This window comes from Megalopta genalis, chromosome 5 (assembly GCF_051020955.1).
Source record: "Megalopta genalis isolate 19385.01 chromosome 5, iyMegGena1_principal, whole genome shotgun sequence".
Lineage (NCBI taxonomy): Eukaryota > Metazoa > Arthropoda > Insecta > Hymenoptera > Halictidae > Megalopta > Megalopta genalis.
Window position 1 is genome coordinate 8533337 of NC_135017.1, and position 21487 is coordinate 8554823.

The following is a 21487-nucleotide window of genomic DNA, read 5'->3' on the forward strand; positions in this document are numbered from 1 at the left end:
TCCTCCGTCTTGGTGGGGACCATTTCTATATAATCGACGGTGAAGGTGCCCGTCTCTTCATATCCTATCAGTGACCACGTTTCTTTCGCTGTCGGGCTCTTCCTCCGATTCGTACGCTCGGGATAATCAAACGGACGAGCAACAGGCTAGCGAGACAAGGTGAGTGGTCCAGGAAACTGAAGTGCACCGCTTCGATCCACATTTTCCTCTCTCTCTCTCTCTTCTCTGATCTTCTCCGATACTAAAACGGCGATTTATAAATTTGGCCAAAAGATAGTGTCGCTCGTGTGTGGAACTTGGTAGACGATGAGTTCCTTGTGGTAGGTTCTTGACGATCAATGCAATTGAGAACTCGTTGCAGAAGATATTTTTACGCTATTTTCAATATAACGACATTATTTCGAGAAGCAATTTGTTCTTACTTAATTTCTGTTTTTTTTTTACAATCGTCGGGGGTAAATTTTTATATTGTACAAAGATCTGCGGTCTAGTTATTACCTTTCCTCGTACTTTGATGCAACATTTGTGATCCCTCAGGAGCTGTAGGTCATCATTTTTGGACATAACAAAGTATTGTTGTCCTGAAACCTAGAAGTATAAATGTAAACTGATGCAATTAATGTTATAGATTAATAAATTAGAGTCAAATGTGACAGGAAATGCTTGTCAACATAATCTCCTCTAACTGAAGATGCTATTTGAAGTTTCGACTACCAGAACTTGTGACCTACAATAAGAACGACAAGGCTCTGTTGAGAAATTCTACAGTTTTCATCAATTCAGAATTTCTCCACTTTGTTAACAGTTCAGAAATTCTTCACTTTCTCAATGATTCAGAAAATCTTAACTTCGTCAATGATTCGGAAAGGTTCAACTTTGTCAACAATTCAGAATTTCCCCAATTTGTCAATAATTCAGAATGGCTCAACCTTGTCAACAATTCAGAATTTCTCTACATTGTCAATAATTCAGAAATTCTCAACTTCGTCAATGGTTCAGAATGACTCAATCTTGTCAATAATTCAGAATTTCTCCACTTTATCAAGTAATTCAGAATTTCTCCACCTTATAAACAATTCAGAATTTCTCCACTTTGTCATGTAATTCAGAATTTCTCCACCTTATCAATAATTCAGAATGGCTCAACTTTCTCAACAATAGAGAATTTCTCCGCTTTGTCAATAATTCAGAATTACTCAACTTTGTCAACAATTCAGAATTTCACCGCTTTGTCAATGATTTAGAAAGGCTCAATTTTGTCAAACATTCAGAATTTCTCCATTTTGTCAATGATTCAAAAAGGCTCAACTTTGCCAACATTTCAGAATTTCTCTACATTGTCAATAATTCAGAAATTCTCCACTTTGTCAATGATTCAAAAAGGCTCAACTTTGCCAACAATTCAGAATTTCTCTACATTGTCAATAATTCAGAAATTCTCCACTTCGTCAATGGTTCAGAATGACTCAACCTTGTCAACAATTCGGAATTCCTCCACTTTGTCAAATAATTCAGAATTTCTCCATCTTATCAATAATAAACTTTCTCAACAATACAGAATTTCTCCGCTTTGTCAATAATTCAGAATGACTCAACTTTGTCAACAATTCAGAAATTCGTCACTTGGTCGACAATTTATAAATTTCCCCACTTCCTTGGTAATTGAGAAATGCTTATCCTTCGTCAACGATTAGAACAATCTGTATTTCGAACGCGGTTCAGAAATTTGCCACTTTGTCAACATTCCTCGGCAAGTGGAAAGTCCAAAAGATTATTGAACTGACCACCGGCGTTCGTGCCCGTTATATAAGATGTGCATTCCTCCCGTCGGCTTTTAATTAAAAGAAGCCGAGTCCGTTCGCGTGCACAATCGGCTGCATAAGGTATCCACGGATCGTAAACACCGCCAAAGAAAAACGGAGATGGATCGCGGGGATGTCGTGTCCTCGATGCTTTCATCAATTCGCGAAAAAAAAGACTGCCATGAAAGTTTGTTCCATTGACACTCCTTAAGAGAAACTCCCATTGACTTAAGGAAACTGACAATGAGCCTAGGAGTCACGATCTTTATCTTCGTCCGTTGGTATTCACCGGCAACTCTCACCGATCTTTTTTTTGCTGGCTATCTTAAAAGTGTCATGTATTGAATTTGTTTCTGGCATGGTCGAGTGGGAACTATGCTTGTGTAAGAACTATAAAAGTGGCAGACTTACGACCAGCCGAGCATCGGTCTGTTGCAGCAGATTTTATGCACCCGTGAGAAAAACGTGTAGACGAAGTTCTGAAATGATTGAGAAAATAGTTTCACTATTTTCAGTTGACCAAGACCGTTAAATGAAAATATATGTTTCTGCTCAACTCCTGTTTTGTGTAATCGACGCAGACAATTTTTATTTCGAAGTGAAGATCCACAGTCCGAGCAAAAAGATGGAGTAAAACATGGGAACACAGTTAATTCGAAGCAATTAAAATTATTTGCAGGGAAAGTTCATTTTTATTAAGCTCTTCTTATTGTTAATTTAATGGAGAACATTCAAATGAAAATATCTCTTCACATCCGATCATTGTTATTGTAAGTGGCTCGGTACATTTATGTAGGAAATAACAAGCTGCCTCTGAAAGTTGACCTTCGCAAGCCTTTGACACGTTCATCCGCGAAAACTAACATCAGAATACATGCTCCTAATCGGTCAATTTTGATCCAGACTTTGTTACAACTAGCTTGCAGATTTCTCTGCAAAAGAAGAATTGCCTGCATCGATGTTTGTACAATTGCTACTCAGGAAGAGACAAAGTTACATGGAAATTAATTTATCTTCTGCTCGCTTCTGTTCATTTTTGTCTCAAATGCACGGTTGCAATTGATTCATTCCTGTCGCAAATTCATTCTTGCAACTTACGTGTTCATTCCTATCGCAAATAGATTGTTGCATTTGGTCTGTTCATTTATATCAAACGCGTATTTCTAAATTTGATGTGTTCATTCTTGTTTCATATACATTGTTCCAAAGTATCTGTTCATTCTTATCACAAAAATATTCCTTGCATTTGATCTGTTCATTTACATCAAACACGCATTTCTGTATTTGATTTATTCGTTCTTGTTTTATACAAATTGTTGCAAAATATCCGTTCATTTCTATCGCAGATACATTGTTGCAAAGTATCCGTTAATTCATATCGCAGATACATTGTTGCAATTGATTTTTTCGTTCCGATAAAAATGCATCTTGCAATGCTTGCATCGCAGAAGCGACTCGAATAATCGCCTTAAAATTGCTGCGCTGTTCCAACGACGAGCAATTGATAGAAAAATTGGAACAACATTGTTGCAGATGATGCTGGTGCCACTGGCCGTGGTGCTGTTCGCGGCGTTCGCCCTCGCAGAGCCCGCCATCAACGAAATTCGGCCACAAAGCAACAGACCAGGAAGATTCCTCTCGCTGCCAATCCCGCAAAAATGCGCGAACCGTAAGTAGGCTTTTTTTTCAACATTGTGCAAACGCTGCCGGCGAAATCGGCAATCATTCAAACACCGTACATCGCTTTACACAACACTCGTCTCCGAGCGATTGTACGAGTACATATTAGCAAAACAAATTGACGGACGCCTCTGTCCAAGCGTCTCTATAAATAGAATCGTCGTAGAATTTCCTGGTTCCTCAAATTTTTTTTGCAACATTTTTTTTGCAACATCACCTTTGCGAAAAAACTGAACGGTTCCGTTCGTTCGCGTTGCCTTCCGAAAATGATCGAAAGAACATAACCGAAACGACGTTACAATTTTTGATAATCGCGAAACATAGAGATCGACGCGAATTTTGGAAAGATGGTGGAACCTCGATCATCCGGATCGAAGAATATTTGAATTCTTTATTGACCGAATTGTTCATCGAATAGTAAACTGTTTATTAATAATGATGCAAATACGAGCAACACCGTTCACTATAAATCGTAAAAAAAATTTCAGTTCAGAAATTGTTCTAAAATTCGAACCCTAATTTTGTCTCGATTGGTCCGGATGATCGAGCAAATGAACAAATATTTATAAACGTTTCAACAATGCGGTAAATAAATATAATAAATATAATATGTATAATATAAATATAATATAGTATAATATAATATAATATAATATAATATAATATAATATAATATAATATATATTATTTTATATTATAATATATAATATATACTATTATGTTATTATATTATATATTATTATATATTATAATATATAATATATACTATTATGTTATTATATTATATATTATTATATATTATAATATATAATATATACTATTATATTATTATATTATAATTATATTATTATAGAGTATAACAAATATCTCCGACGTCCATAAACAAATTTCGCAATCAGATTTTCAATGATCGAACTAACAGCAATGCAACGATGCTTGAAAATGTTCGTTGCCATTTAATTTCGTTCCCCATTGTGGATAGAACGGCCTCAGCAACACCGTGTCAATGATTCTCTGACCGAGATTGTCAGCAGCGCTTCGAATTGAAAGTAAACTCCCGGAATACACAAGCAGACGCTCGCGGTATTAGAGATTAAGTATACTAACTTTCTAACTATTAACCTTGGGAACTTGTTTCAATCTCGGTTTTGAATTCTTCGACCGGCTACGGCGGTGCTCACTTGTAATCGATTCGTACTTAGAGAAGGTTTCTCCGATTGATCGATTCGACATTGAATCGATCCTTTTGCGCATTAATCGGCGTGCCGCGATTAGGCTGCGTCTCGTTGCACACCGAATGTTAGGATTACGGTGCACGACGTCACGTGTTCCAGTGACCGATAAACGAGCGTCGTGTTTCCATCGCGACGAACGATTTTCATATTAAAATAGTTGTTGAAACAAATGTTAAAACAGTTGTTAAGCTTTTTTTAAAAATTATGGTTGTCGTATGTCTCGTTTAAGCGTTAATTAAAATTTTTATTAAAAATCTATGATTTATACAATACATTCCATAAAAATTCTTTACAATTTAAATTTCTATTAGAAATCTGTTATAAATCAAATTTATCCTCATTTGAATCTAATTTAATTGCTAATAAATGTGTAAAATCCACAGACTAATTATAAATGAAATGCCATAGTTATATATATAATAAAATAATTAATAAATAATTAATAATAAAAAAATTATATATATAATATTATATATATCTATATATATATATATATATATATATATATATAATATAATGATATATATATACATATATAATAATAATAATGCCACTATTATGCAATTTGAGGATCGACGAGGAATTTCGGTAGATTTATTCAGAGTATTTCGGGCCGTTCGTTGTTTGGGCCGCCTCGCGCTAGCCGAGCTCGCCTCTCATTGGCCAGTGTTTTTCGTTAATAACTCGCAAACGAAGCCACGGATTGCATTTTCGCTAAGGAAAAAGTTACTTCGAATCACCTGAGGAGCCCTTTATTTCCGGATTGCGAGACATTCTTGGGACACTCTGTAGAAGCCAGAGGTGAACGAAAACGGTTCACCGATGCCCGGTTGAACGAACCGCTCGCAAATCATCGCGAGAAGCGAGCCAGCCAGGTGTCTGGATTCGATTGCACAAATAGCACAGGCGAGACCAGTTGCACGTGCCGGGCTTTTAAGAATAAGCGACGGGCAGAGATTGCGCGAGAGCCGTCTCAGCGTGTATCGGCTTCAACCTCGATTTCTTTCTGCAGAACGTGCCGATGCATCCAAATGTCCCGGATTCACGGAAGCGTTCACCGATTGTTGTCTCGTCGCCGCGATCGTTGCACCCATCCGGCTCACGGAATTTCAATAATTCGATCGACCGTCTGCCCTAACTCTTCGTCGCTTTGCGGTCGCGTTGTTCGGAACGATGGCATTTGCTCGATCGCTTCTCATCCGTCGCGATTCGCACACGCGCGAACGTGGCTTCTCACGGTGATCTTCGGGAACGTATTTCTGTTTTCGCTCGTTTCTCGATTTGTAGAATTTGACAGAATCGACGGGACAGTTACGACGAAGCGTAATTCGACCGGTTCGTTCGTGCTTTAATTTATCGAGCTAGTTGAAACGACCGATTGAAAATGTTTCCAGCGGACAGTTTTAGGTAAATTGAGCATGTATAGTAATTTCTTCCCAATTTCCGCTTAGATCGCGCACGAAAATGGACAATTTGGGAAGAGGAGACACGATTATTCGAGCCTTGCGGCACGTTTTTATAGTTGTCAACAATCGGAAACTATAAGAATGAGCCGGGAAACACGAATAATTGCATCTCCTCTTCCCAAATTGTCCATTTTTGTTTAGATGCCGAAGGACAATTTGAGAGTAGAACAATTATAGCGTAGAACTCATTATAGCGTAGAACAATTTTGGATAAAAAGTGGCCACATTTGACTCGACGATAACATCGCGAAGAACCATCGTAGGATGATGACCGTTTTAAAAAAATTGAAGCTTGAAATCTCTGCTTTAAGGCGACGTTCCCGAATTTTGAGTTTTGATGGGCCCTCGACACTGTAATCTTTGAAATGCGAGGCCACGTTTGTCGTAATGAAAATCGCCATATTTGTCATATTGGAAATTGCCAACTTCAACCAAATGCACGGGCTTGGCAAAATTTTTTTCGGAAATGCCGTTCATGGCCGAACGATGTTCGAACCTTTCCCTTTAATTTAAAAAAAAAATAAACTCAGTTGCGATTTTTCCCCGCGAAGTTACAGCACTTTAAAGCAACCCTTGCCGATTGTCGAGAACTATAAAAACGAGGCTCGAATAATCGTATCTCCTCTTCTCGAATTGTCCATTTTTGTGGGCAATCTGAGCGCGAATTAGAGAGAATTTCATAAATATGATTAAATAAAGTAATAAATTCTTCAGTTTTCTGAAATTTCTTAAGCTGTTCAATGTCGAATGTTCGTTGTCGAGAAGGTTGCTCGATCAATTTCACAATAATATCAAATTTCTTGAGTTTCTTTAAATAAAATATGCTCGAAACAAAATTTCAGATCTCTCAAAATTGATAAAATCTTTTTCGCGTCGGATCTAAATCGTCGACTAATAATAGAAACAGTAACCTTGGCATAACCAGATTGCACATTGTTATGCGGCTATTTTACCGGAAAAGTATGAAATAGTAAATGATTCGATCAAGCCACAGCGTTACAAGAAAAAATTCTCGAATGGTGGCAGTTAGGCGTACGTATTAGTATCTCGTGGCCTACGTAAGTGCTAAGTGTTGCTCTAGGACTCTCGCTTCGCTTATCTTGGCGACGAGAAAGTGCATCTCGAAGACGACAGTTCACGTTCCGGCGTCGTTTCAGTGACCTGCTAACAAGAACACGTTCAGTAAGACAGGTAACTACACTTGCTAGGTATGCTCGTGGTTCGCACACGATTATGGCACGCGCCTAAACTCGCGAGTCATGCGTAGGTGGGGATTATTTACGTTCCAAAGTCGGTTTGTTTGTGAAATCTGCGAAGTTCGTAAAATTTTGAATCCTCTTTGGTCGAATTTCTGTAGAATTTCTTTTAGAAATAATTAATTTCGGCTTAAAGCGAACCTTGGTCGCAAGATTAATCTCCAAGAAGAATCTAAATGAAATGAGAATTTATAGTGTACGTTTTACAAAAATTCCAATTACTTTAATCTTCTGTTTATTCTCACGATTTTGTTTTTTAATTTGTAGAATTCTAATTTCCTTTTAGTTGCTGGAATTAAGCATGTAAAAGCAGATCGATTAATTTTGACTCGAAGTGGACCTCGGTCCATAAAATCGATTAAGAAAACTCCTAATTAAAATGAAAATTTATAATATACATTTTACGAGAATTGTAGTTATTTTCATTCTCTGCCATTTATTTCCTTTGTGTTAGTATTTTATTATTTGTATTAGTATACTTATTTTAATACTTTTGGAAATTAAAAAATTCTGGAACAAGGATAAATATCTTCTTAATGGTTCTACAATTGTTCATAAAAATCCAGAGGAGCCGATTTTCGCACCGCGACGTTCGCACAGAGCCATTTCCTTACTTTCCTCGGGACAATCGCGTTTTCCACGGACACCCGATAGCGTTTTTCAATTACCGTGCCAACCACATGATATTTCCGTCATTAAACGCTTAACTCCGTTAAAAATCTCGCTGTTTTATAATCAAATTACAACACGAACACGATAAAGTGGGAAAAGATGCACACTGATTAAAGGTTCCCTCATATCTACGAAACACCGTACACGTGCAGAACTTTCTCTTTTAGTGCAACCACGCTGGCAAAATGTTAATTCATAATCGTCCGTTCTGACGTCAGCTGCGATAAAAGTATTGTTGACGGACGGTTTAAAATATTTTACGAGGAGAAACAAAGATTTTCTTGACGATGATGCTCTCGGGGTCTCGTTCAAACAATCTGTGCCGATACTTTTTTTTAGTATTTATTTATAAATATTGTAGTATTTATTTTAGTCTTTTAGTATTTATTTTTTAGTCTTTTAGTATTTATTTTCGTATTTTAGTATTTACTTTAGTATTTTTATTTAAGGCTTTTTTTCCATTTTAAAATAGACTTCGTCGATAATTTAGATTCGACGCGAGAAAATTTAATCAATTTTGAGAGATCAGAAATATTATTTTGTGAATATTTTATTCATTTATTCAATTTTATTATGAAATTGATCGAGCAACTTTCTCAAGAGCGAATATTGTCCATTTTTATGCGCGATCTGAGCGTCAATTAATGAAAATTTAGTGTATTTGTGAAAACAGATCGAGCAGCATTTTCGACAATCAAGTTTCCTTTCATCGTTCCATCCATTCTGCTATACGAAAATCAGTCGTCCGAATTTCTTTGTTCTCCGCGATATCGCTTCGCAGTTTCAATCAACGATCAGCCGAGTACGTAGATGACTAATTGCCGAACTAATTGCTCCGGAAATAGCTTCCCTTGAAATTCTTTGTCTAGCTCGCGAAAACGGAGTTTCCAACTTTTTTTCCCTTGCCGCCTCTAAATCCATTCACGTATCTCGGCATTATCATTTTCTTTGTAATTACAGCATCGTTACTCACACACTCGGTTGAATCGCGAATCGTCCAAAAGCGATATTAAATTATCGGCCGCATATCTAATTGGAGGCCCATTACGCAATGGAGACCGCTCTAACGGATCTGATGGAGTCGTTAGGATTCGTAAGCGTTCGTTTCGATAGAAAACAAGTCAATTATCGCTTGTTGTTCCCAGGTTAACATCGCCGCGGCAGATGAATTCATTTCCAGCGCAGGATTTATGTCAATGCTGTAACGGTAAAAATTATAAAACCGTTAGCAACGGCTGATTAGCTGCGTTATCGATATTCTCGAAGCCGTCATCATCCTCGTACACGTCCGACGATACTCTGCGTTGCAAATTGATCCGGGCTCGGTGAATATTAATTACCGTGAAAAACAAATTACACCGTTATCGTGTAACGGTTTCAATGACAACGTCTATCCGTCTACATTGTTTCCTCATTTATCTATATTATTTCTTCGACGTCCACGCCGCGACATAGTTTATCTACATTCATTGCTTCGGCTATTTGCATTCATTTATTTGATTATTTTTTTTCATGGTTCTTCGATCATGTCTACATTGTTATTCGTTTAGCTACTTTTGTTTCTTCGGTCATCCAGAGTGTTATTCGTTTAGGTTATTTTGTTTCCTCATTATTTACATTCTTTTACTAGGTAGCTGTTTCTTTGTTCAACGATATTGTTTCACCATTTATCTACTTTTCTGTTCGGTTACTGCATTGTTTCTTATTTCAGCTGCATTTGTTTCTTCGGTTATATATATTGTTATTTGTTCAGCTCCTTTTTCGGTTATCCAAAGTGTTATTCGACTAGCCACATTTGTTTCCTAATTATCTACATTGTTTATCAGGCAGTTATTTCTTTGCTCAACGATATTCTTTTACCATTTATCTACTTTTTTGTTCGGTTATCTACATTATCATTCATTTAGCTATATTTGTTTCTCTTCGATTATCTACACTTTTCCTTTATTTAGCTTCAACATATTTCTTCGTTTATCTACATTGCTCCACCGTTTATCTACACGCATTTCTTCGTTATCTATATTGTTTTTATCAGGTAGTTGTTTCTTCGTTTATCTACATTGTTCCACCGTTTATCTATTTTTGCTTCTTCGGTTACTACATTGTTATTCATTTAACTATATTTGCTTCTCTTCGATCATCTACACTGTTCCTTTATTTAGCTACATGCATTTCTTCGTCATCTACATTGTTTTTATCAGGTAGTTGTTTCTTCGTTTATCTACATTGTTCCACCGTTTATCTATTTTTGCTTCTTCGGTTACTACATTGTTATTCATTTAACTATATTTGCTTCTCTTCGATCATCTACACTGTTCCTTTATTTAGCTACATGCATTTCTTCGTCATCTACATTGTTTTATCAGACAGTTGTTTCTTCGTTTATCTACATTGTTCCACCGTTTATCTATTTTTGCTTCTTCGGTTACTACATTGTTATTCATTTAGCTATATTTGCTTCTCTTCGATCATCCACACTGTTCCTTTATTTAGCTACACGTATTTCTTCGTTATCTACATCCTTTAATTAGTTAGTTGTTTCTTCGTTCGTCTACATTGCGTCTTCGTTTATCTACCCTTGTTCTTTCGTTCGTCTCCATTTGAGCCGTTTATTTTGAAAGTGGCATAAGTCACTTTGTTTTTAAGTCGATATATTCGAGGGATGCTAACTTTCGAGAAGATTTACTTGTATTTGTTATCTCAGGATACTGATGTTTTTCTCAGCATAAATAATTCCGTATAAACATTAAAAAAATCACCACTTTTCATTACGGTAAAGTGACGTATGCCACTTTCAAAATAAACGGCACATTTGTTTCTTCGTTCTCCATATTGTTTTCATACTCGGATACGTTGCGTCTGTAAAATCATCCGCGTTGTTGTTTCCTCGCCGTCTCTACATTGTTCCGTCTTTCCGCCGAAACGGGAATCCGATCGAGATTTTCGCGAGGACAGGCATAATTTCAGAACGGTCGCATTTCCACGGTATTTAATCACGTGAGAGGCACAGACGGACCGTGGGACTGAATCACCTTTGCCGCAATGGTGCAACCTAATGATGTTCGGATACCGACCACAACCGTCTTACATCTTGCGTCCCAATGATTGCATGCCTGCCCCCCTGGAATGCTCGATCATCCGACGGCCGGCGCGACGGTCTCGTGTAACGCTGTTTCCATCCACTTGCCAACTTACAATTAGTAACAATGAGAGGATACAGTCACGCATCGGATCGATGAAATCATCGAAAGCGGAGTTCCTTCGTGACCCCGTTTCCTGAGATCATCTCCAGGCAACATCATTTTATTCGCAACCCTCTCTTGCGTAACCGACATTTTGCCGTTTTTTTTCTTCTTCTTCTTCTTCTCAACCCGTTGCTTCCTTAAACTGTGATCGCTATGGTTGGGCTTACTTAATTTCATTGTCGAACGACGAACAATCGTTTTGAGTCGGGAACGTTATTTGAAATTGGACGATAAATCATTGCTTTAAATTATGAATTATTATTGAATTAATGGAGAATCATTGTTATGGAGTAATTGTTATTGCATTATTATCGTAGTGTAATTATTATAGAAGAAATATTATAGAGTGTAATTATTATTGTGTGTGAATTATTATAGTGTAATTATTATTGAATTATTATGGAATAATCGTTGTAGAGTAATTATTATTGAATAATTGTTATAGAGTAATTATTATATTGAACTGTCGTGGGATATATAATTATTGTGGAATAATTATTATTGAATTATTATGGAATAAATATTACCGAATTATTATTTAATACGTTGAAACAATAAACGATTTCAGACAAGACAGATTTCAAATAACGAATTGTGTGAAATACATTATTATTAGAAAGTGACAATAATTTATTTTCATGATTTATAGAATATATAATTCATAATTTTAAAAATATCATGCCTTTGATACTAAATATGATACTTTTGCTACCAAATATGATATCTGCACTAAAATGAATCGAAAACATTTATTTAAATAAATAGTTTCTTATTCCAAATACTCGGTTCAAATAAAATAGTACATTATTTAGTATAAGATATTAATTTAAATTATTTAATCGATTAATTGTTTTGTCGAAGAAGTCTGTCAGAATGATATCCATATTGTTGACAAGATTGAAACGGAGAGTGTTTGAGATTTTATTTATGGAACGAGTAGATTTCGAATTTCCTGGACGATTACTGTTGGCAACGCCGAAGCCTAATCACCGGAACAATTTAATGAAGCTTCCGATATTAATTTATGTACATTGTATAGGTATTCGGAGTTGGTATACTGAGAGGATCTAAGGCTACTTTCGTAATAATTGATCATTTAGTCGATCACTTGATGCAGTACCAGGTTGTTGTTGCAATATTCTGCAACGATGCGTTCACATGGTTTCTGCAAAATGAATTTTTCTTAAGCTGTCGTATGTACTTAATTAAGTATATTTACTTAATAAGTAAATATACTTAATTACTTAATATATAATAATAATAATATATAATAATATATTTACTTAATAAGTAAATGTACTTAATTGGAGAAATTTGTAATAGTTGAAAATGGCCAGTTGAACACGGCAGTAACTGTTAATTGTAACAGTTACAATCGAATATAGAAGTAAAAATAAAATTGTTAAATGTAGAAATAGAATTTTAATTTTATTTTCCGTTTGTTTGTTCTAAATATTGTTTCAAAATATTCGTTATTTAGAATTATCGTTTCTAACCACAGCTTCGTAAAAAAAACATTTTATCGAAACATTTGCAAAAACATTTTGATAAAAATCACTTACAATTAAAAAATTTCAACAGGTTACAGCTAAAATAATTTCAGAATAAGTAATCAGTCTTATAGTACTTAATGCGATATTATTTCGAAATTACATGTAATTACGTTTAACAAAATACGATTTTAGTCGCACGATTTGCATCGTATGATTAATGATCTTGATTCGGATAATACCCAGGTGTGACCATGCCTGCAGCGTTTAATTTTATGAAAATGAGTGTATGGCCGGCCAGTGAAAGCAAACTTCCGCTTTAAAAAAATGTGAGGCGCGTCCACTTCTGTTGATCATGCGGACAAGCGGCTAGAAAGTTAATGAAACGTCAGACTGTCATAACCACGAAAAAACGAGACTCTTCGAATTTATTCTATTGAAGTAATCTCGAAAATATGTTATGAGCAATATATTTTATTATTTTCATTAATTTATTATATATTATTATTAATATATAATATTTTATATTATATAATTATATATAATATTATATATTATATAATTATATATAATATTATATATTATATAATTATATATAATATTATATATTATATAATTATATATAATATTATATATTATATAATTATATATAATATTATATATTATATAATTATATATAATATTATATATTATATAATTATATATATTATTATTAATTTATTAATTTTTATTATTATTTTTTATATATTTTATTCTATTATTATTTACTATTATTTTTATTACGGTCAATGTATTTTAATATCTGCAATGTTACTTACAATTAGTTGAAAATCGATATAATTTCGTCCTCCGCAATATCGCTTTGCTTGCCGAAATAAATCCATATAATTTCGTGCTCTACAATGTTGCAAACCGAATAAATTCATATAATTTCGTTCTCTGCAATGCCGCCTTGGTTGCCGAATAAATTCACATAATTTCGTGCGCTAGAATGTGGCAGAGACCGAACAAATTCATGTAATTTCGTGACCGAATATAATTTCGCTCGTCGAATAAAATTTCGCACCGTGATGTGCGCATGCTGATGAATCGAACATTAGGCAAAAAACATACGAGAATTATTACAAATTCTTCATTATCTCTTAACAAGCGTGGGACACAGCAGGCACGTTTTCGTAACGTTTGCCATGCCCGAGAGACTCTCGATCTTATCAACATGCTTCTTATCACCATCACGAGAACACAATTGCCAAAGAGACAGTGAAACTGCCTTTGTTTTGGATTACTTTGTAGCGGCTAATTTCAGGCTGTATAAACCGAGGAGAAAGGATTACATAGTTTATTACCGCATTCTATATTAAGTAAACATAGCGGAACCTAATTTAGACAGTGTCTAATTGTTCTCCGTCTTGTATAGGCATTGCGTTTCATGTATCTTGAAATAGCATTGTAATTATTACGACAGACATGTAATTGTTACAACGTTATTGTAATTATTACGAGAAAATTGCGGGTAATAGAACGGAGTTACAAAACGGAATTAAGATTGTAATTATTACAACGGAATTATAATTGTAATTATTATAACGGAATTATAACTCTAATTATTGTAACAAAATTTATAATTATAATTACGGTAACAGAGAATTGGAATTTACAGTTATATTATATTTATAATTTATAATAATTATAATATATATAAGAATTTATAATTATAATTACACACTATAATTCTGCACTCTGAAATAATCATTTTACACGCGATGGCACAATCCAACGAAACAATTTTTAAATGAACAATCGCAGCTTGAAAAAAATATTTTCCTGTAGTTCAAGGATACGTCTACACATCCCGAAAAATTGCGTCCTCATATTGTTAACGGTCTCCGGAAAAAATATTCTTAAAAATGACTATCATAAATGACGCACGAAAAAGTCTTATCGTTGCGTTTACACTTGTCGGAATTTTCTTCAGAAAATTCACGTTATCGAATTTACTCGCGCTTACGGCAATTGCAAGAGGACATATCAAAGATTCGCCTAATAGTTTTCATATCGCTATTTTTTCGCCCATTTGGATCCTATAGTACTCCCAAAGCTCGTTAGTAGGTCAGCGTTCGTTACCAGGACAGCGACGCGTCAATCTGATTTTCGATTATGGTTTAACGAGTGAGCCGAAGTGGAAATTTCGTACTGCGCGGGAGCGAATGAAATTTGGTACTCGAAATGATCTGAGGGCGATGGAAAGTTGGATTCCCCATAGCCATCCAGTTTGAAGATGGCCGTTATGGCAACGTCGAGGGAATTATCTCGCGGGAGCGGCGTTGTTTCCTTTCGCAACGATTCTTGACATTTTCGTGGCAACAGAACATCGGCCTTTTGTGAAGTTGTCAGTCGAACAGAGCCTTGCCGGAGAACGCGTTGCCAGTTGCGACAGCTGATTGTTCAGCGCTGTCATAAGGCGCGTTGACTTCGTGGCGATTTGTTAGCGAGTCTTCTTCCCCTGGATCGGCTTGCGCAATTCTTATTAAAAAGTATTCGCCAGGCTTAATGAACCTTCGATCCTTTTGTTTTCTCGCGTTGTTGTGATCACGTTCGGAATCGCTACGACGGAGGTTGGAAGAATTTCCAGCAATTAGGAGACAGTCTGACATTTTACTTCGAATATCTCTTATTTTTTGTTTTGAAAATCTCTGATTTTTTTGCTTGAAAAATCTTTGATAGCTTGTTTTGAAAATCTCTGATTCTTTGCTCAAAAAATCTCCGATCTTTTACTCGGAATATTTCTGTTCTTTTCCTTCGAAAATCTCTCTGATCGTTTATTATACGAATTATTAACAGAAATTCGCGTGTTGTTCAGTTAAGAATAATAATCGCGAACCATAAATTCGATTCTGAATTTATGTCGTTCTTAATACAAGTTACTGACGAGAGAAATTGCATTTCGGTCGATTATAATTTTTAGTATAGTATGGAATTCGCGACTTTGATCGTGATAAGTCTTCGTTTACGCACTAAAACAGTGTTTTTGTTGCTCTGAAAGAAAATAAGAAGCGAGAGAAAGTATAAGAATGTCGATGTTTACACCTGCCGCTTATGCTGTTCCTCTGCGACACGAAGTTGACGTTGAACGAGCCTTTTAAAAGAACTTTGAAATAACATGCAGCTTCATATTTTTCTTTCGTATATTCATATTTGCCTCTTCTGTGTATTTTCGTCTCTATTGTTACCTGTTAATTTAACATTTTTCAATTCATAATTTCAATTCAATTACATCGTTATTCGTAATCAATGTAATTCAATTATTTAACGTTTTGTAATTGTACTCCAATTTCATTGAATTACAATGTAATTAAATTACTTTGTATTTTGTAATTATACTTCAATTGTACTTATGAATTACAATGCAATTCAATTATTTTGTATTTTGTAATTGCACTCCAATTGTACTTACGAATTACAATGCAATTCAATTACTTTGTATTTTGTAATTGCACTCCAATTGCACTCACGAATTACAATTTCATTGAATTAAAATGCAATTCAGTTACTTAGTATTTTGTAATTGCACTCCAATTGCACTCACGAATTACAATTTCATTGAATTACGATGCAATTCAGTTACTTAGTATTTTGTAATTGCACTCCAATTGCACTCACGAATTACAATTTCATTGAATTACAATGCAATTCAGTTACTTAGTATTTTGTAATTGTACTCAAACTGCAATTACGAATTGCAATCCAATTGAATCGCAGTGTAACTTAATTTCTTTGTAGTTACAATTGAAGCGATACAATTGAAATTCTGTAAAACTCTGTGGAGGATCTGTTGTTATCGAATATATATATATAAAGCAAAGGTTAATTTTTACCTGGCGGACTTTCTTCTTTCCTTACCAGGAAACGCAGCCTACTTAATATTTCATTGTAAATACCGTCCGCAAATATTGGCTGTCGATGCTCGCATACATTAAGCGTTTCTATCTGAAAAAAAAGAAGAAAAAATTTCGGCCGGGATCGCCTCGGAACAGGTTCCGATCCTGTTCCGTGAAAGCGCGCGGGCTTTCCATTTGTTTGTTTTACATCTGAAAACGACTTCGGAATCTCGGGACACAGCCTCCCGCTATGCCGTTCTTACGATTTCTTCCGCGCTAACGGGCTAAATTGACTGTCATTTCTTTCCGCCGGTCCTCGTTAAGTTGTCACGCGAATAATAGAAAGTTCGTTCTGTGATACACGAGATCTGAATTCGCGAAGCAGCCGTGATTATGGTACTGGAAACGCTATGGGTGCTCGGTAAAATCTGGTCGACGATGGAACTGGCGAAATTGCATTGTTTCCAAACTGTGACCAGATTTTTTCGGACTTTTTCTCTTGATTTTTATTATTATTATTATTATCATTATTATTATTATTATTATTATTATGTGGTCGCTTCTGGGGATCATGTTGAAGATTTCCCCCCGCCATAAAGAGAAAGATTATTATTACTATTATTAATTATTATAACAATAACAATAAATAATAATAATAGTAACTTCGACATAACCAAAAAAAAATAATAATTATTATTTATTGTTATGGAACGGTGAAATTGCAGATCTATGCGCGAAATAAAAATTGTTTGCATCAATTACGAAAAAGAAAACCAGAGATCGGGTTAAATCGTATTTTCCGCGTCATGATGTCAATAAATTCGCAATATATATGTGTAATATATAATAATAATATAATATAAATAATAAATATAATATATAATATAATAATGACTGTGCATGGAATCTCTAGTCCAGCAATATTTAACCCTTTGCACTCCGATGTTGCCGATACGGCGACATCCGTAACAGTACTATGATTTTTATTTCGATTATATATTATAATAAAATAAATATGTATTGGCATATATATATTGTTAGAAATATAAAAAGAAGCTTCGGAGTGCAAAGGGTTAACGAAGACAAAGAGCAAACTGAATCTGCCAGTAAGATCTAAGAAAGACGAGTCGCGCGGAAGGAACGATCGAGCAAAAGTAAAACGTCAACGAGGCAATAATTGTATAAAAGTAGGGACCGGATAGATTATGCTTTGCAGCTGCAGTTAGGATAACAGGACAATGGTAATGGAGAAACAAACGCGTCGTACGAGACCGGTTAAAAATAGCAGCGCGCCTAAGTGACCGTAAAACGCATAAATAGAATATCTTGGTGCATTGTCAGTGGCAAAAAGAGGAACGACAGTAATAAAAACGTTGTAATTCGAGGAGGAGGAGGAGGAGGAGGAGGAGAGAAAACCGTTGCAGGATTGCACGCACGATTATGGCGATTATCGCACGAAGTTCCTTGACACCGTCGTGAGATGTGCGAGCGCCTCCGAGGGCGCATAAATGTTTAATGAACGATGATATAACGATCGTAAATTGCGATCGTACGCGAGGCGCTGCGAGAAAAAAAAATACAGAGACGTGAGTGACGGAACGTAAGAGACGCGAGAATTAAGAGAGAAGGAAAGCGAGAGTAATACAGTGAGTGAGTGAGTGAGTAAGCGAGTGAGTATGTGTATGTGAGAATGACTGAGAGAAGAGGGAGATAGATACAGAGGGAGAGAAAGAGAGAGAGAGAGAGCAAAATAGTAGCAGTAAAAGACAGAATATGAGAGAGGGAGGGAGAGAGAGAGAGAGAGAGCAATAAAAGAGGGAATATGAAATGCAGAGAGAGAGGGAGGGAGAGAGAGAGAGAGAGAGCAATAAAAGAGGGAATATGAAATGCAGAGAGAGGGAGGGAGAGAGAGAGAGAGCAATAAAAGAGGGAATATGAAATGCAGAGAGAGAGGGAGAGAGAGAGAGTGAGAGAGTGAGAGAGAAAGAGAGAGAGAGAGAGAGAGAGAGAGAGAGAGAGAGAGATTCCTGTCCCGTTGAAACGAGGGATTTGAATGCGTGGACGGTCCCAGCGTCGGCGACCTGTCGTGGATACTGACGTAACAGAAAAAATTGCATTTCGCACTCGACGATGTCACTTAAACCCCATAATACTCATTGCGATTCATTGCGATCCATTGCGATTCATTTCTTTCCACGACTTTCCCTTTTCTTTTCTCCCCTCCGCAAGAGTCACGCATCGTCGACCTTCGGTAATACGATTTTTATTTTCCGGCTAGAAAACTATTAAAGGGGAAAGTTGTCAATACACTGCCAATTAACATGTTTACCGGCATGTTGCGCTCCTGCGTGGATGACATAATTCAATCGCAATACGTACTTGCAGAGGCTGCAGAAAGACTATCCGATTTTTCGCTAGTTGTTGATGTTCAAAATTGTTATAATTTCGCGAACAGAGTCGTGCGACGATAAACCTCGACGCATTTTAAAATTTGTTCTTGACTTGTCCATTTGTTACTTTGTCCCTTTCTATATTGTTCATTTGCTACTTTGTCCCTTTCTAGATTGCTCATTTGTTACTTTGTTCATTCTACATTGTTCATTTGCTACTTTGCGTTGCTTTATATATTGTTCCTTTCAACATTGTTCATTTCTACTTTGATCCTTTCTACATTGTTAATTTCTACTTTGTTCTCTTTGTCGTTCTGCTATTTTATTCTCCAACTTTGTTCTCGTCGCTAGCTTTCATGCAAGATTTCTTTTAATTTTTATTTCCTTTGGCAGTTTTTCTCTGGCTACTTTGTTTTATTGTTCTTTTATATTATCTGTGCTTCTCTGTGTTTTCTACCCTGTGTTTCCTTGATATTTGATTTCTGTCGCTATGTTGTTCTTGCTACTTTGTGTTTTCTTTTTCAAATTTAAAGTCGTTGTTTCGAAATGTTGAATGATAATGTTAAGATTAATGTTCATCCATTGAATAGAAAATCTATCATTTTATAATGATTTTTATTTCTTCATCTTTATATTTTTCCGAGTTTATTAAACAATTTTACAAAGTTGATAACCTTGAAAGAATCACAATTTTGTGTTCTCTCAGAACCAAAATCAAGCTTTCATCAGAAAATTTCGTTTTCCTTCCCAATTATTTGAATGAAGATTTCTGTTTAATTTAACTTTATAAATTTTATGAATAGAGCTGTCCTAAATTAAATAGAGATTTATTTCTTAAATAGAGATTAAATACAGATTTGATTCTTAAACAGAATCGTCTTAAATTAAGTAGATAAAATTGTTTCTTAAATGGAGTTGTATTAAATTAAGTACAGATTTGTTTCTTAAATGCAGCTGTCTTAAATTAAATACAGATTTGGTTCTCGAAGTAGAATTCTCAAAGCCATATTTAAAGCAGAAAAATCGATTCCATGAAAATTGCAAACATCTATTTAAGATCACAATTATAGCACCGCCATTCTGCATCAACGTGAACGAAGTCCAATTACTAATTCACCTAATCGTGCTAAGTGTGTGTGTGTGTAACAAATGAGATTTTCCTAAATGGGTCAAGCTGTTTCACGAAGGATAAAAAGGAGGAATATAGTAATGACAATCGTCCATTAGTGGCAGAAACTTATTCGCGAGAATTAAAGGGGAAGGAAACACGGCTGGCAAGGGGGGGACGGAAGTGGTTTCCCGATTATACTGAAGCACACAATGCCGGCGATCGCATAAGATATCGTAATTGTTCCTGCGTTCATTGTTGCGGACATCTATTGTACGACTGTAGGCAGGATATTTACGGAAAGAAAAGAAATGCGCGTCCAATGACGTTTTTATCAACTTGCGTATATTTTTTTTAAAGGGACTACCAAATTTTTCCAAAAACTGACGATCTTCTGGAATGCCTTATTCTAAATAAAATTTCTGCACACTCAAATGAAATAGTTTTATTATTTGAAACAGTTTTACTATTTCAAATAGTCTATTCAGTTCTGCTTGCAACATATGCAGTTTTTAAAAGAACTTCCAAATTTTACCAAAAACTGACTAAAATATCTTTTTAACGTCCATAACAATATTTTATGCATTTCAATATCCTTCAAATAAAGTCCTGTTCTAACCAAAGTTTCAACAATTTGAAATGAAATAGTTTTATTATTTGAAATAGTCTACTCAGCTCTGCTTGCAACTCGTGCATTTTTCCGAAGTGCACAATCGTTTAAATCGCAGTCGTTTAAACGGCATAATATTGACAGTATTTTCCAAATTTCCGTATCGAAATAAAAGCCTGAATTAAACAAATTTTCTATAATATCAAACAAAATGCTGCTCATCGTTGCTCGCAACCGTGGTGCACTTTAAGAAAGTCCACCAAATTTTCCCATAATATTTTCTCGGAATGTTCCAAGTGACACGCTATTGCCTTACCGTTGCTCCAAAGCGTGAGAGAATGAATATCCTCTAATATTCAGCAAAAGTCAATTCGAATGGCTCTCTCTCTCTCTCTCTCTCTCGAGAGAGAGAGAGAGAGAGAGAGATTCCCCGTGCGTGTACGATTCAATTATCTTTAAGCTGGCTGTGTATGGCCGAGAGGTGGATTTGTAATCGGAGGCACATGATTATCGTGTGCTTAAATGTCAACGGTTTTACACTCTTTCCTGGTATTTATGCAGGAATGCCTCTCCCGTCGACGATTTATGACGGGTGTCCCATTATGAGATTCTCACGAGACTCGGTTGCGAAAGGGCTGCTCGTATTGGACGATTT

At 35.6% G+C, this 21487-nt stretch overlaps 1 protein-coding gene across 1 annotated transcript in view; it reads left to right on the plus strand.

Moving 5' to 3' along the window:
- Window positions 1-21487, plus strand: part of slf (C-type lectin domain-containing protein slf) — a 26949-nt gene continuing 5462 nt past the window's right edge. The window contains exons 1-2 of the mRNA XM_033471399.2: window positions 1-159; window positions 3336-3471. Of these exons, the coding sequence (XP_033327290.1) occupies window positions 3336-3471 (136 nt within the window). The 5' untranslated portion in view covers window positions 1-159. The remainder of the gene's footprint in view (window positions 160-3335; window positions 3472-21487) is intronic.